General features: G+C 39.4%; 1 protein-coding gene across 4 annotated transcripts in view; it reads right to left on the reverse strand.

The window, feature by feature from the left end:
- NYAP2 (neuronal tyrosine-phosphorylated phosphoinositide-3-kinase adaptor 2) overlaps positions 1 to 27,968 on the reverse strand; it is a 324,463-nt gene that overhangs the window by 59,639 nt on the left and 236,856 nt on the right. For all 4 annotated transcript variants that reach the window (XM_086365602.1, XM_086365612.1, XM_086365628.1 and 1 more), the window contains one exon: positions 23,775 to 23,984. In XM_086365602.1, coding sequence (XP_086221728.1) covers positions 23,775 to 23,984 — 210 coding nt within the window. The remainder of the gene's footprint in view (positions 1 to 23,774; positions 23,985 to 27,968) is intronic.

Raw genomic sequence — 27,968 nt, forward strand, 5'->3', positions numbered from 1 at the left:
AAGAACTACTATCTTTCTTTTTATTCTTACTGGATACAATCTTTCATTGCATTTTTAAAGGATGGTAATCTCGCCATCATTTTCCATCTTCCCTTTAGGGTGAATTTAATTTCTGTTCAGGATTATGTTCCTTGGTGTTGTTACAGGAGAATCCCCAAGGCATCCACAGCTTCGAGTATGAGCACTGAGGTTTTCTTTGCTTTCAGAAAGAAAAGACAAATGACTGTTCTCAATCTGGATCTACACAGCAATAAGAGATTAGTGCATTTTCACTAAAGAAAACACTTTCATCTAGCGTCAAAGAAATAAGATCAGTCAAATTCTGGGGAGACATATTTTTTCTCCATCTTGTTTTATTTTTTCAGTACACAATATGGTTTTCCCTGGTCAATCACATTGCTGAAAGTTTCTAATCAATGAATTTGTGCTACATGGAGGTCACAGAAAGGCCTTTTATTTAATACTCCAAGATATACTGATTGCAAACTCTACTTTCATTTCTGGGGAAGGCATTTTGTTTTTTAAATAACACATTTGCTATTTGAGATAAACTGATGCTTGAGTAATAAAGGCACAGTTTTGCCAGGACTATGCTAAAACCTTCACAGATTTCAAATGTTTTGTTTTCAAGCTTCCATCACACATCATAGCAAATGTATCTGATGCCCTCATATCCTACATTAAATGTAAATTTTATTATATAAAATTGGAATACATTTTTATAATTTTGCTTTGAAATTACTGGACTGTGAATAATCCAATTAATTCATGATTGGCTATGATTTCTAGACAGTAATCATGCACGCTCAGGAATCCTTATAGAATTAGACAATCTAATCTGGAATTTATTTTCAGGTGTAATGAAACTGTTTTAATGTTAAACTTAACAATTAATTAAATTGACCTACATTTTGTATTGATTAGTTACATTTTGTATTGATTTAGTTAGATACTCATTCATGTTAATGTGGAAGTTTCATTTGGAATTTTGGTGCTACTATTTTTTTTAAGTATCAAATATTTGCAGCCATGAAGTCAAAAGAGACTTGCTTTTTGAAACGAAAGCTATGGCAAACTTAACATATTAAAAAGCAGAGACATCACTTTGATGACAAAGGTCTGTATAGTCAAAGCTATGGTTTTTCCAGTACTCATGTATGGATGTGAAAGTTGGACCATAAAGAAGGCTGAGCACTGAAGAGTTGATGCTTTTGAACTATGGTGCTGGAGAAGACTCTTGAGAGTCCCTTGGACAGGAAGGAGATCAAACCAGCCAATCCTAAGGGAAATCAACCATGAATATTCATTGGAAGTGTTGATGCTGAAGCTGAAACTCCAATACTTTGGCCACCTGATGCAAAGAGCCAACTCATTGGAAAAGACTCTGATTCTGGGAAAGACTGAAGGCAAAAGAAGTGGGTGGCAGAGGATGAGATGTTAGATAGTATTACCGATTCAATGGATGTGAATTTGAGTAAACTCTGGGAGATAGTGAAGGACAGAGGAGCCTGGCATGCTGCAGTCCATGGAGTCACAAAGGGTCAGACATGACTTAGTGACTGAACAACAGCATTTGTATAGATCCATGAGAACCCATCAGCCCACAGACCCAGGCACTGTCACTATGATGCTGAAAGATGAAACAAATCTGATCAATTATGTGATCACTTTGTGACAGTGGAGAAAGAAAATCAAATGCAAAACTCCATCCTGGGAGTAGACATACTTCTTTCTCTTCATCTCCATTAGGGGCATTCCTCTAAGCAAGCATTCGTATGGTACTGAATGAATCCTAGCATCCTTTAGTTATGGACGAAATTCTAGTGTTATCTGAAGGGTCAGATAGTAAAACTATTGATGCTGGAGTAATTGGTGATTCTCCTTGGGAATACTGGAATTCTGGTAAAGATCTAAAACCCAGATAAAAGTGAGGTGGCAACCTGATGGATAAAATATATAATCCAATGTCAAAGGTAGAAAATTAAAGAATCCATTGCATACAAGAGAAAGAGAATCCCATGCACTTGCGGTTAGGAGTACCGGTTGTATTCCTTCTGAGTATCTGAGGGCTGGGCTTTCCCTTGCTTCCACTTTCTTATGCTGCTGCTGCTGCTAAGTCACTTCAGTCGTGTCCGACTCTGTGTGACCCCATAGACGTCAGCCCACCAGGCTCCCCCGTCCCTGGGATTCTCCAGGCAAGAACACTGGAGTGGGTTGCCATTTCCTTCTCCAGTGCATGGAAGTGAAAAGTGAAAGTGAAGTCGCTCAGTCATGTCCGACTCTTAGTGACCCCATGGACTGCAGCCTACCAGGCTCCTCTGCCCATGGGATTTTCCAGGCAAGAGTACTGGAATGGGTTGCCATCGCCTTCTCCGACTTTCTTATGCAGAGAGAATTTAAATCACACTGCTCATACGCAGGGATGCCCCCAGTGCTGTAACGCATGGTTAGTTTCTTACACGGCAACATGGCATACTGTAGCATTAACAGCTTTTTAAATTTGAGAGCCTCTTTTATTAAAACACATGATTTCTGAAATGCCCTTAAGATCTTCATCACCTTAGCTGAATATGAAAGTGTGCTTTAAAAAAAAGATACTTGATTCCACATAAAAGAGAATTAAAGTATATGTTTATAAAGGAACATATTTTATCTATTTAACAAGTAATATATGCTAATTAAGTATCTTAAAAATTATTACATAAAAATTCATCTGCCAAGAAATAGAGGGAAAGGCATTTGATATACAGGATCAACTATTACCATGGGAATAAAAATTTAACTTCATGTTATGATGTCAAAAATAGAATAAACAAACAAAAAACAGAAAACTCTTTCATCCTCTGATATTAGGAATGAATGCATGGCATAAATAACTTCATGTATTTATATAATATGTGATATAGGACTTCTAAATAACAAAAAGAAAGAAATTCCAGGCTTAAATTTTTGTGTATCACTCACCTTATTAATGTAAATGACAATCAACATTGGACATCATACTAGTGATTCTTCTTTATACAACTGATTTTGTGGTTTAAAGAACAGCAAATATCCTGTGACAAAGGGTGACCAGATACTAAAGTTGTGTGTGGTCTTGTAGCATGTTTTACTATAAATACAATGCTCTTTATACATATAAATGCAGTGTTCTTATATTTGTATATATAAATGCAATGTTATTTTCATATATAAATATGATGTTCTTACGATTCCACCTTAAATACACTGTCTGTTATAGACATAAACTAAATAATATGTGTCTTAGGACATGGGGTGACTTGGGAAATTGGGATTGGCATATACACACTACTGTGTGTAAACTAGTAAGCTAGTGAGAACCTGCTATAAAACACAGGGAACTCAGCTTGGTGCCCTGTGATGACCTAGATGGGCGGGATAGGGGGCTGATGGTAGGGAGGAACAAGAGGGAGGGGATATATGTGGACAAATAGCTAATTCACTTCATTGTACACTAGAAGCTAACTCAACATTACCTCTACCCCAATTAAAAAAAAAAAAAAAGATGACTGTAAGACTCTACATTGACATCCCCGTGGCAGGGACTTCAACCTGATCTCCAGCAATGGCTATGCTTATTCAGTCCACAGCAGAACTTCTGAAGGCCTCTAACACCCTTTGAGGAGGTGCACGGCATAAGGTAAACACTGCTTTCATAAAAATACTAAGACATTATTTGGTCTTCTCTACTGTGTTGACAAACACACTCAAAGTACAAAAACAAGGTTGGATAAGTCTGCTGACACAGTAGAACAGTAAACAATAGCACCAAATTGTACTAGTAATTATGCATTTTTTCCACTGCCACACACACTTTCGTATTTGGCAGACATCTTCTCAAAAAAAATGAATGAAGTTAGCTTATTGCTTTAAGGAAGACAACTAGCAGTATGTGTTGACAATGATGTATTTGAGCTTTCAGGCAAAAAGTAAACTTTTCAAACACTTTTATTTCTCACTCTGAGCTTGACAGAACCCTTAAACTTAAAGACTTTTCTTAGGAGATCAGTGGCTATATTAATGAAAGTGTTGCTTTTGATTTTTTATAACAAAATGTGTCAACCTAGGGAAGATTTGCATGATACATTTTCTAAAAGCCCTATGTTATAAATCACTCACCAATAAAAATACACTTAAATCTAAGATAGACCAAGGTATTTTAATGTAACAAAGCATAATGAGTTTATTGATATGTAGCTAACCTTAACCAAACTGTTGTTTGTTGAATTTGGGGAAAGCATTAAAGAAGAATAGCCACAATTATATGAAAATGCTATTAAAATATCCCTCCTCTTTCACATATATTTAAGTCTAGATTTCCTTGATACCTTTTAACCAAAGCAACATATCACAACAGACCGAATCCAATATAGATGAAATCATATGTTCTACTGAAACAGACATCAAAGAGATTTGTGAAAATGTAAAAAATGTCAATCTTCTAAGCATCTGTTACAATTTTGGAAAACAGTGTCATCTTTCATGAGAAAAAAATTTTATGTTAATGTGTAATGGGTTTGGAGAAGGCAATGGCACCCCACTCCAGTACTCTTGCCTGAAAAATCCCGTGGATGGAGGAGCCTGGTGGGCTACAGTCCATGGGGTCACTGAGAGTCGGACACAACTGAGCGACTTCACTTTCACTTTTCACTTCCATGCACTGGAGAAAGAAATGGCAACCCACTCCAGTGTTCTTTCCTGGAGAATCCCAGAGACAGGGGAGCCTGGTGGGCTGCTGTCTATGGGGTTGCACAAAGTTGGACACGACTGAAGCGACTTAGCAGTAATGGGTTTACTATTTGAATGAACAGATAATTTTTAATTCTCAGTTTTAATTTCTAGCATGAGAAATAGTAGACCTAACCCAGATAAAGGAAAGCTCTTTGGGGTTCTCAATAACTTTGAAGAACATAAAGGGTTCCTAGAATGAAGACTTTAAGCACTGTTGTTTCCTATGGACTCTGAACCCAAAGAGTTCTTTTAAAAGGGTCATTTTTTTATCCAATTAATCATCCATTTGAGTATTTGAAAAACAAAAATTTGAAACAGTGGAAAACATCATGTTGAAGTACAAGAAATACGGGAAAACCTTTGAAAACTCCAGAGGATTTGGGAACCACTAGTTGTAAAATGCTGCCCTAGAAAAATCTCAACAGCAATGTCTAAGAAATGCTATTACCGTCCTGTGAGACCTGAGGGAAGCCATCTAAATTCTCAGGGTGCTTTTTCATCACTTATAATAAGAAGCACTTGCCAAGGTTCACTGATTCTTGGATGTTCATAAATTAAATCTGTTGGAATCATTGAAATGACCTCAAAAATACTCTTGATTGATGGTGAGTTAGTTTACTAAAGTTACTTCTTTTACTCCTCCTTTTGGTTTGCTTTTCATGCTTTATTACTTATTTATTTAGGTAGTTATTGTCAAACAAAGTTTAATAACACCTATACATGGAGAGATCCAGAAGAACTGAAAAACTTCTGTGCTTAATTTCTGTATCAGTGTTGGTAGGATTATGCATAACTCAAGTATGCTATGTGCAAACATTTGTGAAATTGTTGGTGAAAGCTTTGGCAGTAAATGGTTAAACATTAAAAAAAATAAGTATTTAAAAATAAAATTGAGGAGGTATGAAGGTCATCTGTCATTTTCACCTATCTAGAATCCACTTATTCTTTCTTCTGGAATAGTATGAATTCCCTTTGGAGAACACAACCATCAGTAATCTCAAGTTTCATGGTTCCCTATTATGGGCTGACCCCAACTTCAGCTCCAGAAGTGGCCACGTGATTCTGCCCTGTCCAATCAATCGTTCTATCCCCTTGCTGCACTGACTGGCTCAGGATTTAATATGTGACCCAAGGCAGCCAATGAGAGTTGCCTTCATACTTCTGCTGGAGCTCGTGGAAAGATGTATTACCAGTGATGCGAAGTTCTCATCACTGACTAGCTGAATGACTACAGACAATTTGCTTGACACCGCTAAGCTTCCATTTGTTCACAGGTAAAATGGGAGAGATAAAAGTAGCTGCTTCAGAACATTATTTTAGGAATTAAGTAGTATAATAAGTGTGGATTTCACCATAGTGGCCAACATGTCATAAAGTCTCAATAAATGTTAGCTGTTTTTATTTTATTGTTTAAAGCACATATGATCTTTCAGTTCCTCTGCTTGTAATATAAAGAAGTCTAAACTGCTTCCTCTCAATGGTACACATGGCTCAGCTTACATAGCCAGCCTCACCTGCAACCTTGCACCTGTCACATTGCGTTAAATTCTCCTAAAGGCCCATGTGTTCCCTTACTCTTGAATTTTAATCATGCTGCTCACTCTGCTGGCACACTTGTTCCTGCCCCCTCCTTCCATCTCCTTCTCTACTAAACTGAACGCTTTGTGAGGACGGGAGCCATGCCCATCTCATTCTCCACCTGAGCAACAGGAAAACTAATCCCTGATAAGGACTCATGCAGTATTTATTGAATGAAGCATTAAACCACATTTTAAAGAATGAAGTCAGTGTAAAAAGTGACTTCTTCGTGTATCTCTCCAAGTTCTGAGAAAACGTGTTCTTCCATTGCTTCATCTCTCCCGAGACTCTAACAAAAGAGGCAAAAAATTGTATTGGCCAGATTATCAGATCAGGGCAGATCAGGTCAGTCGCTCAGTCGTGTCCAACTCTTTGCGACCCCATGAATCGCAGCACGCCAGGCCTCCCTGTCCATCACCACCTCCCGGAGTTCACTGAGACTCACGCCCATCGAGTCAGTGATGCCATCCAGCCATCTCATCCTCTGTCGTCCCCTTCTCCTCCTGCCCCCAATCCCTCCCAGCATCAGAGTCTTTTCCAATGAGTCAACTCTTCGCATGAGGTGGCCAAAGTACTGGAGTTTCAGCTTTAGCATCATTCCTTCCAAAGAACACCCAGGGCTGATCTCCTTCAGAATGGACTGGTTGGATCTCCTTGCAGTCCAAGGGACTCTCAAGAGTCTTCTCCAACACCACAGTTCAAAAGCATCAATTCTTCAGCACTCAGCCTTCTTCACAGTCCAACTCTCACATCCATACATGACCACAGGAAAAACCATAGCCTTGACTAGACGGACCTTTGTTGGCAAAGTAATGTCTCTGCTTTTCAATATGCTATCTAGGTTGGTCATAACTTTCCTTCCAAGGAGTAAGCATCTTTTAATTTCATGGCTGCAGTCACCATCTGCACTGATTTTGGAGCCCAGAAAAATAAAGTCTGACACTGTTTCCACTGTTTCCCCATCTATTTCCCATGAAGTGGTGGGACCGGATGCCATGATCTTCGTTTTCTGAATGTTGAGCTTTAAGCCAACTTTTCACTCTCTACTTCCACTTTCATCAAGAGGCTTTTTTAGTTCCTCTTCACTTTCTGCCATAAGGGTGGTGTCATCTGCATATCTGAGGTGATTGATATTTCTCCCAGCAATCTTGATTCCAGCTTGTGTTTCTTCCAGTCCAGCATTTCTCATGATGTACTCTGCATGTAAGTTAAATAAACACGGTGACAATATACAGCCTTGACGTACTCCTTTTCCTATTTGGAACCAGTCTGTTGTTCCATGTCCAGTTCTAACTGTTGCTTCCTGACTTGCATACAGGTTTCTCAAGAATCAGCTCAGGTAGTCTGGTATTCCCATCTCTTTCAGAATTCTCCACAGCTTATTGTGATCCACACAGTCAAAGACTTTGGCATAGTCAATAAAGCAGAAATAGATGGTTTTTTGGAACTCTCTTGCTTTTTCCATGATCCAGCGGATGTTGGCAATTTGATTTCTGGTTCCTCTGCCTTTTCTAAAACCAGCTTGAACATCTGGAAGTTCATGGTTCACATATTGCTGAAGCCTGGCTTGGAGAATTTTGAGCATTACTTTACTAGTGTGTGAGATGAGTGCAATTGTGCAGTAGTTTGAGCATTCTTTGGCATTGCTTTCTTGGGGATTGTAATGAAGACTGACCTTTTCCAGTCCTGTGGCCACGACTGAGTTTTCCAAATTTGCTGCCATATTGAGTGCAGCACTTTCACAGCGTTATCTTTCAGGATTTGGAATAGCTCAACTGGAATTCTATCACTTCCACTAGCTTTGTTCATAGTGATGCTTTCTAAGGCCCACTTGACTTCACATTCCAGGATGTCTGGCTCTAGGTGAGTGATCACACCATCGTGATTATCTTGGTCATGAAGATCTTTTTTGTACAGTTCTGTGTATTCTTGCCATATCTTCTTAATATCTTCTGCTTCTGTTAGGTCCATTCCAGATTATAGTTGAATTTAACTTGAAAAAAAAAACAAAAAACCTCATGATGGGGAAAACTGCAATGCCTGACTTGGACAGGAGATGGCAGTGCAAATGCAGTTTGCTACGTATTCTGGTGTGACTACAAGCTCCCAGAACTAGTTTCTGTACACTCCCAGCATAAGTCAGACAGAACCTTCTTTTCTGTCGTGTCTCTTATGGCTTTTCACAGATGCAGAAAGAACATGCTTTGTGAAAACTAGTTTAGTGGTGTGCTGTACCCACAGCGCTTTTTCAAAGAAAGCCAACTGTCAACCAGGAGCGATGTCAGAGCCACTTCTCCCCCGAAGGGGGCACAGGGTGGGGCAGGTTCCCTGCAGTGAAAGACCGGAGGAGCTGGCGCTGCAGTCAGAACTCAAGCATAGTGTCATCATGATGCTTAAACAGGGTTAACCTGCTGAGAGGCGAGTAAGGTGAAGGTACCTTCTGCATTCTCTGAATTATGCCGGATAAATGATTTTTGCCCCCAAGAGAATCAAACAGAGAGTAGGTAGAAATTCAGAATTTCTCTAACGAGAGTGAACTACTATCAAACTGGATTTTTTCTAGCAGCTCCCAGGGTATCTGTATGATATGCAATGTCATGGTCTATGCATGGCGTTTATTAGAAATCAGGTTTAAGGAACTTTATGTGTATATATGTGTGTGTAGTCACATGGTTATGTACAGAATATGATAATAAGCTGCTGCTGCTAAGTCGCTTCAGTCGTGTCCGACTCTGTGCGACCCCATAGACGGCAGCCAACCAGGCTTCCCCGTCCCTGGGATTCTCCAGGCAAGAACACTGGAGTGGGTTGCCATTTCCTTCTCCAATGCATGGAAGTGAAAAGTGAAAGTGAAGTCGCTCAGTCGTGTCTGACTCTAGCGACCCCATGGACTGCAGCCTACCAGGCTCCTCCGTCCATGGGATTTTCTAGGCAAAAGTACTGGAGTGGGGTGCCATTGCCTTCTCCTGACTGCAAATCAGACCACATAAAACTCAAGTTTAAAATCTATAAGTAGCTATAGATACACACACACACACACACACACACACACATACACCAGTTAATATCATCAAATTGCTTGACTCCAGAACTGTTCCCATAGCTTTAACAAGTCATCTTGCTAGGAAATAAATGAGAAAAAGAATTAAGTACTTTAGGGAAATCCTTACAAACCACTGAAAAACAAAGTCCAGGGTCCTTTCTGAATCTGGGACAGTGATGCCCTCTCGTAAAAACTCAAGCACCATCATAGACTAGCATAGGCTCCTTGAAGGCAGAGGTCACTTGTCACCACCTTATAGGGTGCTGTTCAAAAACAGGTATTCTCACAAGCCTGCTGGATGAGTAAATGGCTGAACCAAAGAAAGACAAGGACAGATCATGTTGCTATTTTATTAGCAAAAAAACCATACATGTGACACAGTTGCTCAGGTGCTTGAGAGTTAATGTTTAGATATAGCAAAACAAACAGTTATGAACAACTCTGAGTTAGTCACAAGAACAGAGAAATTTCACGGACTAGAGAGAAGAGAAAACACTTCTTTGAATAGATAAGGCAGGTTTTTGGGGGGCAGCATATTTATCTGCATAATTCGGTTCCCCTTGGTTTAGGATGAAAATACATTAGCTGACTTTGTAAACCTGATCCCTGAGTTTATAATCCCAGGAGTTTAAAATCCATAAACGGCTTCCTGGCACTTTTAGGTAAGACTTGAATCACTGACGTGGTCACCTCAGCCTCACACTGTCAGGCAGCCGCCTTTTGCCACTCTCTCACACATGCCCCCAAGTTCCAGAGTTGTTACACCTCCTGGGTCCTCTCCCTGGATTAGTTTTTCTCCTAAATCACATGAGATCTTAGCTCCCAAGGGACCAGGAGGCCCTGTGACTTCAGAGGGAGTGTGGTGTCATTTTCCTTGGTGAATTTTGTCACAGATTGTAATTACATTTTTAACTTTTGTGATTAATAGCAGTCTCCCTCACCGGCTCACGCTCAGTGCCTGGGACCTTTATATTGGAAAAATAGAAGAATAAATGAATGCATAGATAAACAAATGAATTTATGAACATGGAGGTGAAAATGTGGAAACAACCTAATTCAGTCATGGGAAGGGAGCTGTACTATTGTTCAGAAACTTGAAATCCCATTCTTGATTTGAACCCACTACTGATCGATGGGTCTGGGCTGTTTAATTGATTTCTCCTGAGCTACAGTTTGGTCACCTAAATAACTTGGATCATAACACTAATCTGCAGATGTATGGGTTTTTGTGAAGATCAGATGAAATAGCACTTATTTTAGAAGTTAACACATGGTGTATAAATAAAAACACTATTTTAAATGTGTGTTAATCATTCAGTTGCAATCAATGCAAAGAAATAGAGGAAAACAACAGAATGGGAAAGACTAGAGTTCTCTGCAAGAAAATTAGAGATACCAAGGGAACATTTCATGCAAAGATGGGCTCGAAAAGGACAGAAATGGTATGGACCTAACAGAAGCAGAGGATATTAAGAAGAGGTGGCAAGAATACACAGAAAAACTGTACAAAAAAGATCTTCATGACCCAGATAATCATGATGGTGTGATCACTCACCTAGAGCCAGACATGCTGGAATGTGAAGTCAAGTGGGCCTTAAAAAGCATCACTACGAACAAAGCTAGTGGAGGTGATGGAATTCCAGTTGAGCTATTCCAAATCCTGAAAGATAACGCTGTGAAAGTGCTGCACTCAATATGGCAGCAAATTTGGAAAACTCAGTCGTGGCCACAGGACTGGAAAAGGTCAGTCTTCATTACAATCCCCAAGAAAGCAATGCCAAAGAATGCTCAAACTACTGCACAATTGCATTCATCTCACACACTAGTAAAGTAATGCTTAAAATTCTCCAAGCCAGGCTTCAGCAATATGTGAACCATGAACTTCCAGATGTTCAAGCTGGTTTTAGAAAAGGCAGAGGAACCAGAGATCAAATTGCCAACATCTGCTGGATCATGGAAAAAGCAAGAGAGTTCCAGAAAACCATCTGTTTCTGCTTTATTGACTATGCCAAAGTCTTTGACTGTGTGGATCACAATAAACTGTGGAAGATTCTGAAAGAGATGGGAATACCAGACTACCTGAGCTGACTCTTGAAAAACCTGAATGCAGGTCAGGAAAGCAACAGTTAGAACTGGACATGGAACAACAGACTGGTTCCAAATAGGAAAAGGAATATGTCAAGGCTGTATATTGTCACCCTGCTTATTTAACTTATATGCAGAGTACATCATGCAAAACGCTGGATTGGAGGAAGTACAAGCTGGAATCAAGATTGCCATGAAAAATATCAATCACCTCAGATATGCAGATGACACCATCCTTATGGCAGAAAGTGAAGAAGAACTAAAGAACCTCTTGAAGAAAGTGAAAGAGGAGAGTTCAAAAGTTGGCTTAAAGTTCAACATTCAGAAAACTAAGATCATGGCATCTGGTCCCATCACTTCATGGGAAATAGATGGGGAAACAGTGAAAACAGTGGCTGACTTTATTTTTCTGGGCTCCAAAACCACTGCAGATGGTGATTGCAAGCCATGAAATGAAAAGACACTTACTCCTTGGAAGGAAAGTTATGACCAGCCTAGACAGCATATTAAAAAGCAGAGACATTACTTTGCCAACAAAGGTCCGTCTAGTTAAGGCTATGGTTTCTCCACTGGTCACGTATGGATGTGAGAGTTGGACTGTGAAGAAAGCTGAGTGCGGAAGAATTGATGCTTTTGAACTGTGGTGTTGGAGAAGACTCTTGAGAGTCCCTTGGACTGCAAGGAGATCCAACCAGTCCATCCTAAAGGTAATCAGTCCTGGGTGTTCAGTGGAAGGACTGATGTTGAAGCTGAAACTCCAGTACTTTGGCCACCTGATGCAAAGAGCTGACTCATTTGCAAAGACCCTGATGTTGGGAAAGATTGAGGGCAGGAGGAGAAGGGGATGATAGAGGATGAGATGGTTGGATGGCATCACCGACTCGATGGACATGGGTGTGGGTAGATTCCGGGAGTTGGTGATGGACAGGAAGGCCTGGCATGCTGCAGTTCATGGGGTCGCAAAGAGTCGGACATGACTGAGCAACTGAACTGAACTGAACTGAACTGTGTCTGACTCTTTGTGACCCCATGGACTGTAGCCTGCCAGCCTCCTCTGTCCATGGGATTCTCCAGCAAGAATACTGGAGTGGGTTGCCATTTCCTACTCCAGGGTATCTTCCTGACCCAGGGAACAAACCCGCATCTCCTGCATTACAGGCAGATTTGTAACCGTCTGAGCCACCAGAGAAACCCATTGTTTTAAATGGGTCACAGATAATCAACAAAGGTGATAAATTGAAATTTCATAACTTGGCTAAATGGAATCTGCAATAATCTTAGAGAAAATTTGTAATTACATCTGATTCTGTTTTTCTTTTTTTTTAAGTTTTCCATTTAGCTGTTAACATAAAGAACCTTAAAATCGTTTGGTTTCTTCAAGTCACAAAAGTCTTAATGAAATAATCATTTAAATCCCTAGTTGCTTACATTAATTACAATTTTGAACTTTGTTTCAAGTAGATGCTTCTCTCCTGGTCCATTCTGGTCAGCTCCGGCACACACTGTCATTGTGCCTGACAATGTTCTAACCCCAGTGCCTCCAACTTGATCCTCCCTATGTCTGCCTTCACAAGGGTTGAGGTAGGAGGAAAGAGGGGAGGTGAAGGGATAAGAAAGCCTTCTTCCTGGTGCTAGCATGAGCTGGTGTGCCTCACGCTGTGGTGTAGCAGGGAAGGAAAGAGAGGAGAATGCTCTTCGTGGGGTGCTTTCAAGTGCACCCTGAAAGGCCCACATGGCTGGCCATCTCTCACCTGAGATCTGTTTGCCCAGTGGGCATCCTGTGGATGGGCCTTGAGCCATGTCCTGCAGAGGCCTTGCCACTCTGGCTAGTCACATGACCTAAACAACCTCCATAGGTTTCTCTCCATGGCTTAATCTGGTCCACAGAAAACACAGTTTGCACACATCTTTAACCCATAAGCAGTAGCTGAAGAGTTACTAGCTAGGAAGCTGTCTGCTCTGTGGTCATAGGCTATTCAGCTAACCTCTTATATTTTTTTTTCCCTTAATGGCGTCCCTTCAACAACTGGAAAAAAATAACAAATTTTCCAGGTGGTCCCGTAAACGTCTCTATCCCTTGATTTTTCACTGGGAGAGACAATTTTCTCATCCCTCATCTATAAGGAATGGAGATTCATCTCTCTCTCTCTCCCTCTATGTCTCTGCCTCTCTCTCTCACACATACATACACACACACACAAACACACACTCTAAGTCTCTAACAGCTGATTTCTAGCCTCCCAGCCTCCAGCCCTTTTCCTAGGCTAGAGAAAGGGGTTCAGTTAAGGACACTCACTTCCATAACCTCCTTTGCAAATTCTGCTTCTGTGGTTTAGCTTTTAGCCTTGGAATATGAGCGCAATCACCTTCTAACATTCTGTAATTAGCCCATTAGCACATTCGAACCCCAAAAAGACACATTTGGGTTGTTTACAATGGTTAAGACCAACTTCTCCTGTCCTGGTTGTTTCTCAAAGCTGTATCACCAGTATCAAGAGAAAGACAAATAAAACCATTTCTCTGGTGAACACAAATTCTAGCAGCCAGAAGTCACAGTTTTCCACAGAGAAGTGAAAGTGGGACGACTGGGAATATGACTTATACTCTCCAAAGACTCCACGTGAGAATTCTGGTATGTGTTTACTACTAGAATTCAGTAAGGGAGCGTTAAACTCTGGAGTGTGAAATTAGCCAGCAGAACCTAGCAACCGGATTTGGCCAGTGTTCCCCGAGGAAATAACCCAGCATCCAATTAGAACTGGGAAGGAGAGCAGATGTGGGGAACTGAGCTCTGCTGCCTGAGCTGACAGTACAGAATGGCAGCCTTGAGGGTCATAGATGCTGAAGCCTACAGCCGCCTGTGGCTCATACAGAGCCAAACAGGAAGTGAGTCAATTTCCTGCAGCGAAGCCCAAATCACCATGAGGCCTGAATGCTACCCGACTGGTTTGTGGTTCCTGTTGCATAATAACAATGAAAATAATAGAAATGACAGTTTCTATCTATGCACAAGCCCCAAACGTGATGCAACCTTGACAGTTAAAAATCATGCTTTGAAAGGGCGAGAGACAGCAAGGAGAGGGTGAGATGAATGGAGAGAGTAGCATGTAAGCATATGCACTACCATATGTAAAATAGATAGCCAGTGGGAATCTGCTGTATGACTCAGGGAACTCAAACTGGGGCTCTGTGACAACCTAGAGGGGTGGGAAAAGGTGGGAGGTGGGAGAGAAATTCAAGAAGTAGGGGACATAGGTATACCCATGGTTAATTCATGGTGATGCATAACAGAAATCAAACCAATACTGTAAAGCAATCATCAATCAATTAAAAATAAATAAATATAATTATGAAAAAATGATGCTTTGAAAAGTGGAATGCTAACGCAAAAGGTGGGTGGGTTTTCACTTTCTTTTCTGTGACTTTTGGGTTTTTAAGAAGCATACTGCAATCAAATAATAGTAATTAAATATTTCCATTTGATGGAAAACCAGCAAAAGTGAAACAGACCATGGCGGCTGCAGTCAGTTCATGATTTCACACTGCAACCAAACCCAGCGATTTCAAATGACGCTCACTGAGTCTTGCTCCTGAGTCTATGGGTCAGCTGAGTGGTTATTCTGCTCTGGGCTGGGCTTACTCATGCGTCCGTGGTCAGCTCTGGGTCAGACAAGCATTTCTGCTGTTTCATGCTGTGCTTTCTCACATGCCTGGGAGCTGGCTGGCTGAAGGCTGAAGACTCTTGGCTTTCTTCCATATGTATCCCATTTCCCAGTGGGCTAGTTCAGGCTTGTTTTTATGGTGGAGGTAGGATTGGAAGCATTCATGGCCTCTTGAGGCTGAGGCTCATGACTGACACAAAGTCACCTCCATCTCATTCTATTGGTCAATGCAAGAAACAAGGATACCCCAGATTTAAGGGGTAAGAAATAGACCTTACTAGTTGATAAGGAGTTATTAAAGCACATTGCAAAGAGTGTGCATTCAGGAAGATGAGAACGATTGAGACTGTTATTGCAACTATAAGGCATCAAGCCATAAGAAAATATGGAGAAGAGTATAAAGTTTGGGAATTACACAGCCATATTAAACAGTTTACTACTAATCAGCTTTTAACAATAAATCTTTTTCATCCACCCATCAGTGAGTGAGCTGCACAGAGCACTTTATACCCTTTTATGTGCCTAGGTCTTACTCATCATACTAGTACCAAATTTAATATCACTTTCTCAAGGAAGCCTGTCTGAATTACATTCCCTTTTAGATGAATAAATCATGTGACTGTGCCCAGAAAAGACCCTAGAAAAGACTCTGATTCGAGGAAAGATTGAAGGCAGGAGGAGAAGGGGAGGACAGAGGATAAGATGGTTGGATGACATCACCGATTCAGTGGACATGAGTTTGAGCAAGCTCTGGTAGTCGGTGATGGACAGGAAGCCTGGCATGCTGCAGTCCGTGGGGTCGCAGAGTCGGACACGAATGAGTGCCTGAACTGAACTGAACTGTGCCCAGAATTTCCCCCTTATATCATTTATAAGAATCTGTTAAACTTTACTCTCCATCTTTCCTGTTAGAACATGAGCTCTGGAAAGGGGAGATCAGGTCTACCCCAATTACCCTGCACCCCCAGAACCTAGTCCCTGAATATCACAGAGTAGATGCTGAATACGTGTTTGTTAAATATACACAAAGGGAATGAATGACTGAATTAACAGATGAATGAATGTCAAGTTGAGTATTTATTAAAGAAATGTGTACCTTTGTGTATATCAGTGTTTTCTTGTGATTCCCATGTCCTTACTAATCTGTGTATTTAAATGTCATTCATTGCTACGAAGCAGAAAAGAAACACTATGAGAGTTTAAGATGACTTTCTGATAACTGTGTATAATACAGCAAGTAAATTTTAAAGCCTGTACCTGATACTTTCTCCAGATTTCATAAATTCAGACTCAAGAGAATCCAAAAATGGCCTTTACATTGACTTACAGTCTTTGTCAGAAATGCACAAATAAATGAAAGACAGGATGGTGTGGTCGTGTTCCTTTAGTAGTGGTCCTATAGCCAATTATATTCTGTGTGACTCAAGAAAACCTTATATTTGCAATGAGTTGAGCTTTCCAAAGGAAATACTCAGGTTTTGTCCTAGAAAAAAAGAATTGGAGATCTTTCTAATAAAACTGAATGGGAACACAATAAACCGTGGTCTCTAGCTATTACAAGTCAGATTTGTACCAGACCTGCTTATACATTTCTGAGTTTAATCCTCATAACAACCTACATGATGAGATTCCCTTTATCTTTTCTATAAAGATAAACTGGGGCATAGCAGTGTTACATGTTATTAACACCAAAATATTAATTTAATAACACCACTGTAAAGCATGGCTTACATAAACAAAGCGGGAAAACCACATTGATATATTATGGTTTGCCAGGAATTATTGTCATAAATACTATTCCACTATCCTCAGTTCTGCAGCCCAATGCATGCTTCTCACATGTTTTTCATTCTCTGAACTTGTACACATAAGACTTTCTGGATAGAAATATTTTTCAGTTATGGTTGCCTGGAGGTTTATCAGCAAAGTTACCAGTTATCCCAGGTTATCAAGTAAAGTATGTTTCAGAACTTCAAGAGGAAAGCATCTTTCTTATAAATCAACTAATCATCAATTTTCAAAGACTACACTCTTGGGTTCAATTGTAGTTCCCTTTCTCGAATCCTAGTTTTCAGTTGCTTATATTAAATGGTTCCCATTCTGCCAAATCTTCCCAGATATCCTATATATTATTAGGCCTTTGGCTAAAACACTCACATCTTTTTGATCTTTCCAGTCTTCAAAAACATGATTAGAATATGAAGTAGAGTAGAAAAGGACACTTGATCCTTGGAAGGAAAGCTATGACAAGGCGCATTAAAAGGGCAGAGACATCACTTTGCTGACAAAGGTCCATATAATCAAAGCTATAATTTTTCCATTAGTAACATATGCATGTAAGAATTGGACCATAAATAAGACTGAGCACCAAATAATTGATGCTTTTGAATTGTGATGCTGGAGAAGACTCTTGAAAGTCCCTTGGACTGTAAGGAGATCAAACCATTCAGTCCTAAAGGAAATCAACCCTGAATATTCATTGGAAGGACTTATGCTGAAGCTGAAATTCCAACTCATTGGCCACCTAATGAGAAGAGCTGACTCATTGGATGAGATCCTAATGCTGGGAAAGATTGAAGGCAGGAAGAGAAGGGGACAACAGAGGATGAGATGGTTGGATGGCATCACCAACTCAACAGATATGAGTTTGAGCAAGCTCTGAGAGATGGTGATGGACAGGGAAGTCTGATGTGCTACTTATCTTCTTCATCCCATGTAGAAAGTCCTCATTCTAGATTTCTACTCAATTAATAATAATAATAAATGATTTTTTCAAAAGACCTGATACAATCCTATTTAAAGACTCAATGTCTCTCATTAATCCCTCCATCCTTTTTCTAGCTTGCCCTCATTTTTTGATCTCTGAATCATTTTAAAAGTAGAGACAGTAAGAAAAATAATATGTTCAATTATAATCTAATTAATTTACATTCAATAGTTTTGTGTCAAAAAGAAGCAGAGTAATGTTTTAGAGTGGCAGGGACCATGTTTATGTTTTATATACCCTATAATGTGCGTATGTGCTTGTCCCCCAGAAAACATAACAGAGATGGATACAAGCTTAGAAACTACTTGTTGATGGATTTAATTTTTGAAATCTAAATTGCTGTGAATATAATATATACTGGTATAATTTCTACTTTTGCTCATTGTTTTCATGAGCACTGGCGTCCCAGTTCTCCACTACCCGCAAGACTCTCCCCTCTGCAGAATTTCTGATTTACTAAACAACAGTGACTTGAAAAAAATGCCACAGCAAACAGTAGCACCAGTAATTAGAACTGAGATCTCCTGATACACTCATCTGCTTTACTTCAGCATTTCCTTCATCCCTCAGAAGAGCTGTTAAGAACAACCATTTCAAGTGGCTAAACTACGTTTGTTAAAGCAAATAGTCTGTGACTGGTAGCAGTTTGTGTCTTTGTGTGCATACGTGTGTGTGTGTGTGTGTGTATCTATGTGTGTGTGTCAGTGAGAGAGAGAGAGAGAGAAAGAACCAGAGGCAGAAAGTTGATTGACACAGAGAGGAGGGATTCAAAGTTGGAACTGGTGGAATTTGCATTCCTTTTGAGTGTCAGGTGTGGAGCTGTGTGATTCCTCATTTAGGGAGGAGGGTTATCACCTGCAGTTCTAGTGTAGTGCAGGAGTATTCCTCATCCAGTGGTCCCATGTCAAGGATACAATAATGAAGAAAAAGTGTGAGGAGAAGAGGGATAAAGCGTAAATACTGAGTCACTCTCTTCTGTTTCAAAATAGCAAGTCCAACATGTTCTGTTCACATAGCTATTTACCTAGTCTGGATGAAGGCCATCTCACTGACGGAGGTGATTCTTTAAGGAGTGTCCCATTTGTTTAAAACCCCAAAAGTGAGTGAACTTTATAATTCAAATAGTAAACCTCTCCTTGCTAGTGGAAATATACCCTTTTCTAATATAGAATTGGCACATTTTAGGTCTTTTCTTTTTAGAAAAATTAGAACTACCAATATAACAAACATTTTCCTATTCTTCTTAGTATTCTGGCCTGGAGAATTCCATGGACTATATAGTCTACGGGGTAGCAAAGAGTCGGACATGACTGAGCAACTTTCACTTTTCCTCTCAAAATTGGAATATGAGTAGGCTTGACAGATAGGATTTCAACGATCTATGGGGCTGGCCAAAACGTTTGTTCTGTAACAGCTTATGGAAACCCAAATGAACTTTTAGGCTAACCCAGTATTTGGGAGGCAGGGACTTCTAAAAGTTCAATACTTGTAATGTTCTTTTAAGGATTATATCATGCTAATATGTTTCAGTATCACTGAATAAGCCCTAATTGGCAGGGACACTGTATATGTAACTCTATATTTGCCCCTGCATTTCACATTTCTTGTAAAATGGATACAAAAATGTCTTTATCAAAATTGTAACAAAAATCTTTTCTTCCACCTTATTTACTTCCTTCATAATCTAATATGGAGAGTGCACAAAACGAAAGCTATCTGTGCTATTTCTTCTGGTCAGTAGTCAACGTATCACTCTACAAACAGAGCTTAAGGACCTAGAAGAGGAGATTTTTAGGCGTCATCAACTGAAAGAGATGTTTCAGGAGTTTTCAGTTGAAGAAAGTGAAAGCACATTATAAATTCAGTTTACACTCTGAATCTCGTAGAAGAATTATATCAGAGTGTCAAAGACATATCACAGTTTACCCATTTTTAAGCAACATGCTGTGTTCAGTAAAACTTCATTTGTGTCTTATTTGATGGTTTTGTTTCCATTTGTTTCACAGGTGCTTCCTCTCTGCCCACACTTAGTAATGTCTAGACTCCCCAGGGTACAGTTTCCGGCTCCTTCTCATCTCAGTTTCTTGCCCTCCTAGATTAGAATCATCCAGGTGTATGGTACCAGCCATGTCAAAAAGCCCTAGTCTCATTCTCTAACATCACTAAATCTCTTTAGCTCTAGACATACAATTCCAACTGTATGCTGACTTCTCAGTTAGACAACCCAGAGCATTTCCAAATTAACATCATTAAAATGTAAAAACTGGCTTTCCCATCTTAACCTTGCTCCATATCTCATGTTGTATAACAGAGAAAAGCAAATATTACTCCTTATTGGATCTACTCCTTTAGCTCTGTACTCTGTTCTGTTGTCTGTGCTGAGTCATGCTAACTCTGTGCCTTTTGTAAACTAATTTTGCCTATGAGACAAACATATTCGGTGCTAAGTCACCTCAGTCATGTCCGATTCTTTGTGACTCTATGGGCTGTAGCCCCCCAGGTTCCTCTGTCCATGGAATTCTCCAGGCAAGAATACTGGAGTGGGTTGCCATTCCTTTCTCCAGGAGATCTTCCTGATCCAGGGATCCAACCCAGGTCTCTTATGTCTCTTGCTTTACCAGGTTCTTTCTTTACCACTAGTGCCACCCAGGAAGCCAAGTTTGCCTATAGCCTGAAATATATATACAAGATAGCACATTCTCAAGTATCTGATAATAGCTTCCCATTCATGCAAAGGTAAAAAGTTACAGAACAGAAAATAACACTTATCTTATTGGAGGTTTGCGGGAACACATTACCAGACCTGTCTGGACAGCTGCAAGTACAAAGGATTCTGGCACCAGGAAGCTGGCAGCATCCAGCCACACTCCCTCCCTTTTCAGAATAAAAAAGCCAGAATTCTAACTTGGGGAAGATGGTTCTTTGGGACACTAGTCCACCATCTTCTGAATCTGATGATTTTACAAGTAAAGTCACTATTCCTTGCCCCAACAACTCATCTCTCAATTTATTGACTTGTCATGCAGTGAGCAGTACAAGCTTGGATTCAATAACAATGCTGACTATGCTTGAAGCCTTGGTGTTATCATTGGGCTTTTCATGATGAAAACTAAATTTATGTTTTATCTCTCTTAAAAATATACAAATGACTACAAAAGTCCACCACATAATGTGCTAAACCTAACCACAATGGGACAGATAACTGTCCATTGCTTATGCAATAGACTGTTGATTTCATCTTCAGGTATAATGCAGAGGTCTCTTTATGTAAGGGAAAGAAAGGCTCTCTATAAGCTCGTGGAAGTCCCTTCCTCTTCACTCAGTGACTGATCTAGAGAATGCTTCCTAGATTTGCCCAAGTAGATCAAAAGGAGTCTGTTGGAACATGATACTCAGAACCATGCCCTCAGCTTGTGATCACAAAGGTACCACCCAGGGTAGCAAAAGAGAAGAGTTATAGGACAGGAAGTTTCTCAGCCCTTAGTGACATCACTAAACAGTTATGATAATCTTGAAACCACCTACCTCCTGCTCTAGGCTATGGAGTCTTAACAGAAGCCAGGGTTACTTTCAGTTCAATTCAGTCACTCAGTCGTGTCCAGCTCTTTGCGACCCCATGAATCACAGCACGCCAGGCCTCCCTGTCCATCACCAACTCCCTGAGTTCACTCAAACTCACGTCCATTGAATCAATGATGTCATCCAGCCATCTCATCCTCTGTTGTCCCCTTCTCCTCCTGCCCCCAATCCCTCCCAGCATCAGAGTCTTTTCCAATGAGTCAACTCTTCACATCAGGTGGCCAAAGTACTGGAGTTTCAGCTTTAGCATCATTCCTTCCAAAGAACTTCCTTTTTAACCACTGTTAATTGGTACTCTGTGACTGAAAGAATTTCTGCTTAATGCACAAGGCCCTTCACGATTCTTGCTATCTGGTCCCAACCTACTTTGCAGTTTTTTCTGTAAACCTTCTGTAAATCGTCACACCAAATGTGCTAGAGTCCATCCTACAGTATTTCAGATTTTCATTTAGAAGGCAGACATTTCTTCTGTGTCCTCCTGGTAAGCAGGTTTCTGATAGTTCAAGCTCTAGTTACCTCTGTAAGCAATGATGATTTCATCTATACACCAAAAGCCTCTCATTGTTTTCCCTGAAATCATACCCTCCCAAGAAAAATTAGCTTATTTCTCCCTACTAGGTTTGCATATTATTTGTATACAATACATTCTATTGCAATGGTCCACTCATCTGTCCTGCACTTGCCTTTGAGGCCCCAAATATGAAGATGTCTTACTCATTACTGTACTCACAGATCCTCAAACAGTGCTGTTACATAATAAACATTCAGCTAATGCTTCTGGATTTTATAAAATATCTGTGGTCACAACAGGAGCAAATACTATACTTTTTTTTTTTGGATAGTGGCACAAACTTAATCACTAAAATATATTAATATTAAAAACATTATTGATACTAATATATTAATAACCAAATAACTAAAAACAATACAATTAATAATATACTAATAACAAAATAACCAAAAATATACTAATAAATAAACTAAAATGAATCACAATTCCCAATAGAATAGTGATGTCAACCTTCTTTGGGAGTGGCTTTTATCCTACAAAATTCCATTTGTTTCCTATGTTTTTCTTCTTCATGACAAAATGAACAGATATCTTCTCATATACCTATAGATATTTATATTTTATGATCAAAAATCTATTTTTAGATTTCTACTAAATTCACATGTTCCTTCTCTGAAATTTGAACTCACACTATCAAGCTGATGACCCATATGATTTGTGATATGGCAATAGCACCGAAGCTTTTAGTTACATTTAAGTCTGAGGAAGCTATTGTTCTGCCTCGCCTGGCTAATGTCCTGGAAGCATCCTTTTCCCAATACATATATCATCCATCCTGTTCCAATTTTATCTTGTGCATGACAGTCAGAGACCCCAGGCTAAATTCACGCTAATTGCTTTCCAAGATGACTATCAGAGTTGAAAAGAACATTAAAGGATTGGTCTTTCAGAGTCCTAACACTCTTAAAGAATAGAAAGCTGAAAACTACAGGCGTCTGCCTGATTGTTGTTTATTTCAGTTAACAGTTCTCTGTGAATCCACCATGTTGATCAATCAATTCAAAGCACATATATTCTGTGTTTTTAAAAATGTTGTTTAATAATATTTATCTATCAATATTGCTGCAATCCACAAGGTTGCAGAGAGTCAGATAGGACTTAGCGACTAAACAACAACAATTAACATTGCAAAACTGCATTTCAGATTTTAATTTCAAGTTGTGAATTTAAGATGTATTAAATTATAATTTTGTAACTCTTTCAGCTTATATGGAAACATAGTACCTTGCCCAATGACCAGTTACTGTCTTCATCTTATGACATCAGATGCCTTATAATATGTACTCTCTCTATTGCCTTCCAATCATCTTTGCTACATTTTTTTCTCCATGTTACTTCCTATTTATTTTTCCCAGTAGTCTAAAATCTTTTTTAAAGCAAAGGAGGCATAAACTCTAAATTACTTCAACTTTATAAAATGAAAACTGCTTTAGATGAGCCCCTAGTGTTTTTTTGTTTTGTTTTGTTAAGAAATTTAGTACAGATGGTTGGAATTGTCAGGGTTGCTGCATTGTACAGCTCTGAAAAGCACCATTCACTTCTCCATCATCCATGTGAAGAATGTTCCCTGGAGTGTACCACATACTGTTCCCTCCTTTTGTGTGAAGGGCTACTTACACTGTCTCTATGAGTAGAGACAGAGACACCTGCGGTTATGATTTTCTAAGGGATAATTGCATAAAAACAGTTTCTAGAGCCATGAGGACTTACCATTTGGGGGATTACTCTCTTTCTTACCTGAGCTGTGGTTTCCTGCTAGTAATGTGGGGCTCACGGAGCATCTTCCCAGTCTGCTGGTGACCACAGGTGGCCCAGGGGTCCCATCCCATTCCTGAGCTTTGATAGGCTCTCTGGAGGACGATGCCCCATGATGGCCTCTCTCTTTGCTGTCCAACTTTGGTATTGGCTCCGTGCTGTGGCTCCGAACCTTCAGCTCCTCTGTGGATTCTGTGTATTAACCAGAATTATATTCTCTTAAACAAAAGTCACATCCTCCCCAGATTCCTTTAAAAATTAAAGAATATTTAATGTTTTTCTAATTTCTAGCAAATATTTAATATTTTATAAAATATTTTAATGTGTTTTTGGAAACTTAGGTGTGTTGGAGATGATAACATTTAAATAAATCAGGGACACATCACACAGGCCTGTTTTTCCGAGCTTTGCAGGTTATCATCAGTGAGAAACAGTTATACCTTTGGAATGGAGAACCTCAATGAACCTTGAGTATTCTTCAGTAACTCTTCCCGGGTGCAAATCTTCAAGGAAACTTCATAAAAAGCACTTTTAAGGTCCTTCTCTTTACATTCTCATTGTGCTACCCACCTGTGACATAAATTTAGCCCAGCCACTCTACTACAAAGTGCTTTTGCTAAAATCACCTAGTGCCTTTTAGTTGGCAAATTTAGAAGACACTTTAAGCCACTCTCTTTACATCATTACCATAAGAGAGTAACCAGATTAATCTGCGTATTACTCTCTTATTGATATTTTCAATTCTCTTGGCGTCACTGATGGCCATTTCTCTGTGGTGTGTTGTCTAACACCTTTTCTGTGTCATTCACACCTTCTCTTCTTCCAAGTGTCCCTTCCATTTGGGTTGTGTTGACTAAAAAATACAGTCACAGCTTGAAAGAATATATTCTTTCTATGCTTTCATCCTCCAGGATTCTACTAGCAATTGTTTGAGGCTGGTGGTTTCTGAATAGTTTATGGGAAGGCTGGACCATTCTCCTGAGCTGTGGACTTTTTCATCCAACTGCCTACTGGATGCTCCATCTGGATGTCCCTTAGATAAAACAAATTTAACATTTCACACACTGTGCTGACACCATTTCTAACTAAACTAATGATTCCTTCTGTTCTGCCAACCATCCAAGTTAGAAACTTATCTATCTCTTTTTTAACTGCTACTCTCCAATCCATCAGTCTGCAAATTCTACAGATTTTATCTGTGAATATCTTGTTTTACCTTCTGTTGCTCTTTCTATCATGTCTATCTCAGCTGTTCTGGTTCAAGCTCTAATCATCACCAAACTTACCTCCTTGACTCTGTCTTTGACTTCCCAAAAAATAAGCTCCATATACTGCCAAAGTGATCGTGTAAAATGCAAATTTGATCAAGTGTTTTTTCAGGGACTAGATGTGATAGCCATTCTGTAAGTCATGTACATTAGTATTTAAAAGCACATATAGTTTGGAATTAACAGATAGACACTATATAGTACTATAATATTATACATATTATATCTGTGATATATAAAATAGATACCGACAAGGACGTACCAGATAGCACAGGGGATTATATCAATATTTTGTAAAAATCTATAAAGGAAGAGAATCTGAAAAGAATATATATATGAATAGATAGATAGATATTACATATGTATGGCTTCCCTGATGCTCCACTGGTAAAAAAACCTGCCAATACAGGAGATGTGAGTTTGATCCCTGGGTTGGGAAGATTCCCATGGAGAAGGACATGAAAACCCACTTCAGTATTCTTGCCTGGGAAACCCCATGGGCAGAGGAGCTTGGTGAGCTACAGTCCACCACGGGGTCGCAAAAGAGTCAGACATGACTTAACGACTAAACAACAAATATAAAAATGCATCTATATATAATATATATACATTTCTATACATAGAAATGTATATAAACATTTTTATACATATATATTTCTATACGTGTATATATACATTTCTATACATATGTATTTCTATATATAGAAATGTATATACATATATAAATGTATATATGGATATAAATTATATATACATATATAAATTTCTATGTATAGAATGTATATACATATATAAAACTGAATGACTTTGCTGTACATCTAAAACTAACACAACATTGTAAATAAACTACTCTTCAATTTTTTAAAAAATAGCTTATGGGAAATTCTTTTAAAAATATAATCACTTCCTAATTTTTAAAAGAGCATATGTAGTAAATAAATATGGTTTAGGAGTGATACCAGCTTGCTACATTCAGAATAATGTTATTTCAGGGAACTGATGTGATAGTCATTCTGTAGTGCATATAGATAAGTATTTAAAGACAAAAAACAAAAACAAAAAGTGCAAATCTATTCATAATGTATCCCTGGCTAAAATCCTTCCAGAAGCTTCCTGTTTCAGAAGTATGTCTAAGGTCCCTATGACCCGCATGATTCTCCATCTCACTCTTTGCCTTTTTAACTTTTTCACTTCCTACTTGAACACTGTATTCAAGAAACATCAACAAATTAGCTGTAGCTTCTTCCTCTCTACTCCCTCTCCAACAAAAACAATGCTGGTTTCCATAGCTACTATCTCCTACCTCACCTACATTGAAAAACCCTTATATCCTTTCCTTTCATCAGAGAACTCTTTCCTCAGTCATCTTTACTCAGTTTAAGTATCCTTTGAAGCCACCCTACCTCATACATAGCCCATGGTGGGATAACATCTCTGTACTGACATTGTCTTGTATCATTTTTTTCTGTGTACTTGTTCTTCTTAAAAGGCCCCGAATTCTTTAAAGGCAGGATCTGAGTGTTGATTTTTGCTTTTTTTTCATTGGTGCCTCTAGCTCTTAGCATATTGCTCAGTGGGTATGTAACTAACTCATTTATGGAATAGTTTTCCTAAATCCTCCGGCATCTTTCCAATGTGTGTAGGAAATACAACATTCCTAATGGAAGACGGGGATCTGGTGAGTGATACAAATGTATTCAAGTGGCACAGAGCTAACGGTATTTGCAAAAGTCTAATTACCTGACAATCACAAGCTGTAAAGTTTGCCAGGTTGAAAGTTTAATTCAAAGAAAGAATCTTTGAGAAAGAGTATAATGAACAGTGACAGAAGAGGTTCAGAGAATCTGTATTTTGTTGTCTTTGCACGGAAGTTCAAACGCTCATCATCTTCCAGCAGTGTGATAAGACAAATGTCATACTTTGGTTCCCTGTGATTTGAATCTGTGGGGCAGAGATAGAATAGTTTGTAATACAGTAAGCAGCTGGGAGAGGGATCTGAGAGGCCTAGCTGGAATCCTTAGCCACTGTGGCCACATGGCTGGTGACCCATGACACTGAGCCCTTGGCTTTTCCTTTTGGATCTCTGCTTTGCTTAACTACAAAACGGACGTAAGACCAGCCCTGCCTAACTTTCCCAATTTAATTTGAAGGATCTAATCATATCCTACATTTTTAATATTTTAAAAATGAAACAGGGCCACACATATTAAACAGAGTATTCATTAAAAAAAAAAAAAAACTACGGCAATTTGTCCTTCATGAATTTATTTATTCTTTCTATGTTTGTTTTGGATAATCACTGAGAGACTGAAGATACAGATGTAAACTTGCCAGACCACATATAAAAATAGAATTCTAGCTGATCATCTACAGTAATCAGTCTAGAAAGCTAACCTGCAATGCATAAGTCAGACTTGTAGAGACTTTGGACTGCTATCTCTGGCAAACTGCAACCTGTGTAAGAATTGGCCCAAAACAGACAGGATTTGATTAAAAACTGTCAGCGTCTGCAGTTTTTATCCCTGCTTTTAACATAGGACCAAACAGAGAAAGTCAAATATGTTCCCCTAACAATAACATAAGATACCCTGCTTCTGGGCTTCCCAGAGATGGCTCAGAGGTAGATATCTACCTGCTAATGCAGAAGACATGGGTTTGATCCCTGGGTCGGGAAGATCCCCTACAGAAGGAAATGGCAACCCATTCCAGTATTCTTGCCTGGGAAATCCCATGGAGAGAGGAGCCTGGTGGGCTACAGTCCATGGGGTCACAAAAAGTAGGACAGGACTTGGCAACGAAACAACCCTGTTTCTAGGTTAGGTTGCCTGCAACTCGCCTATGCCAACTGCCTCCACTGGGGGCATACCCGAAGCAGTCCGTTTTCCCACTATAAAAGCTTTGCACTTTC

The sequence above is a fragment of the Bos grunniens genome, chromosome 2 (genome assembly GCF_055505025.1).
Source record: "Bos grunniens cultivar Pamir isolate PY7600 chromosome 2, Bosgru_T2T1.0, whole genome shotgun sequence".
Lineage (NCBI taxonomy): Eukaryota > Metazoa > Chordata > Mammalia > Artiodactyla > Bovidae > Bos > Bos grunniens.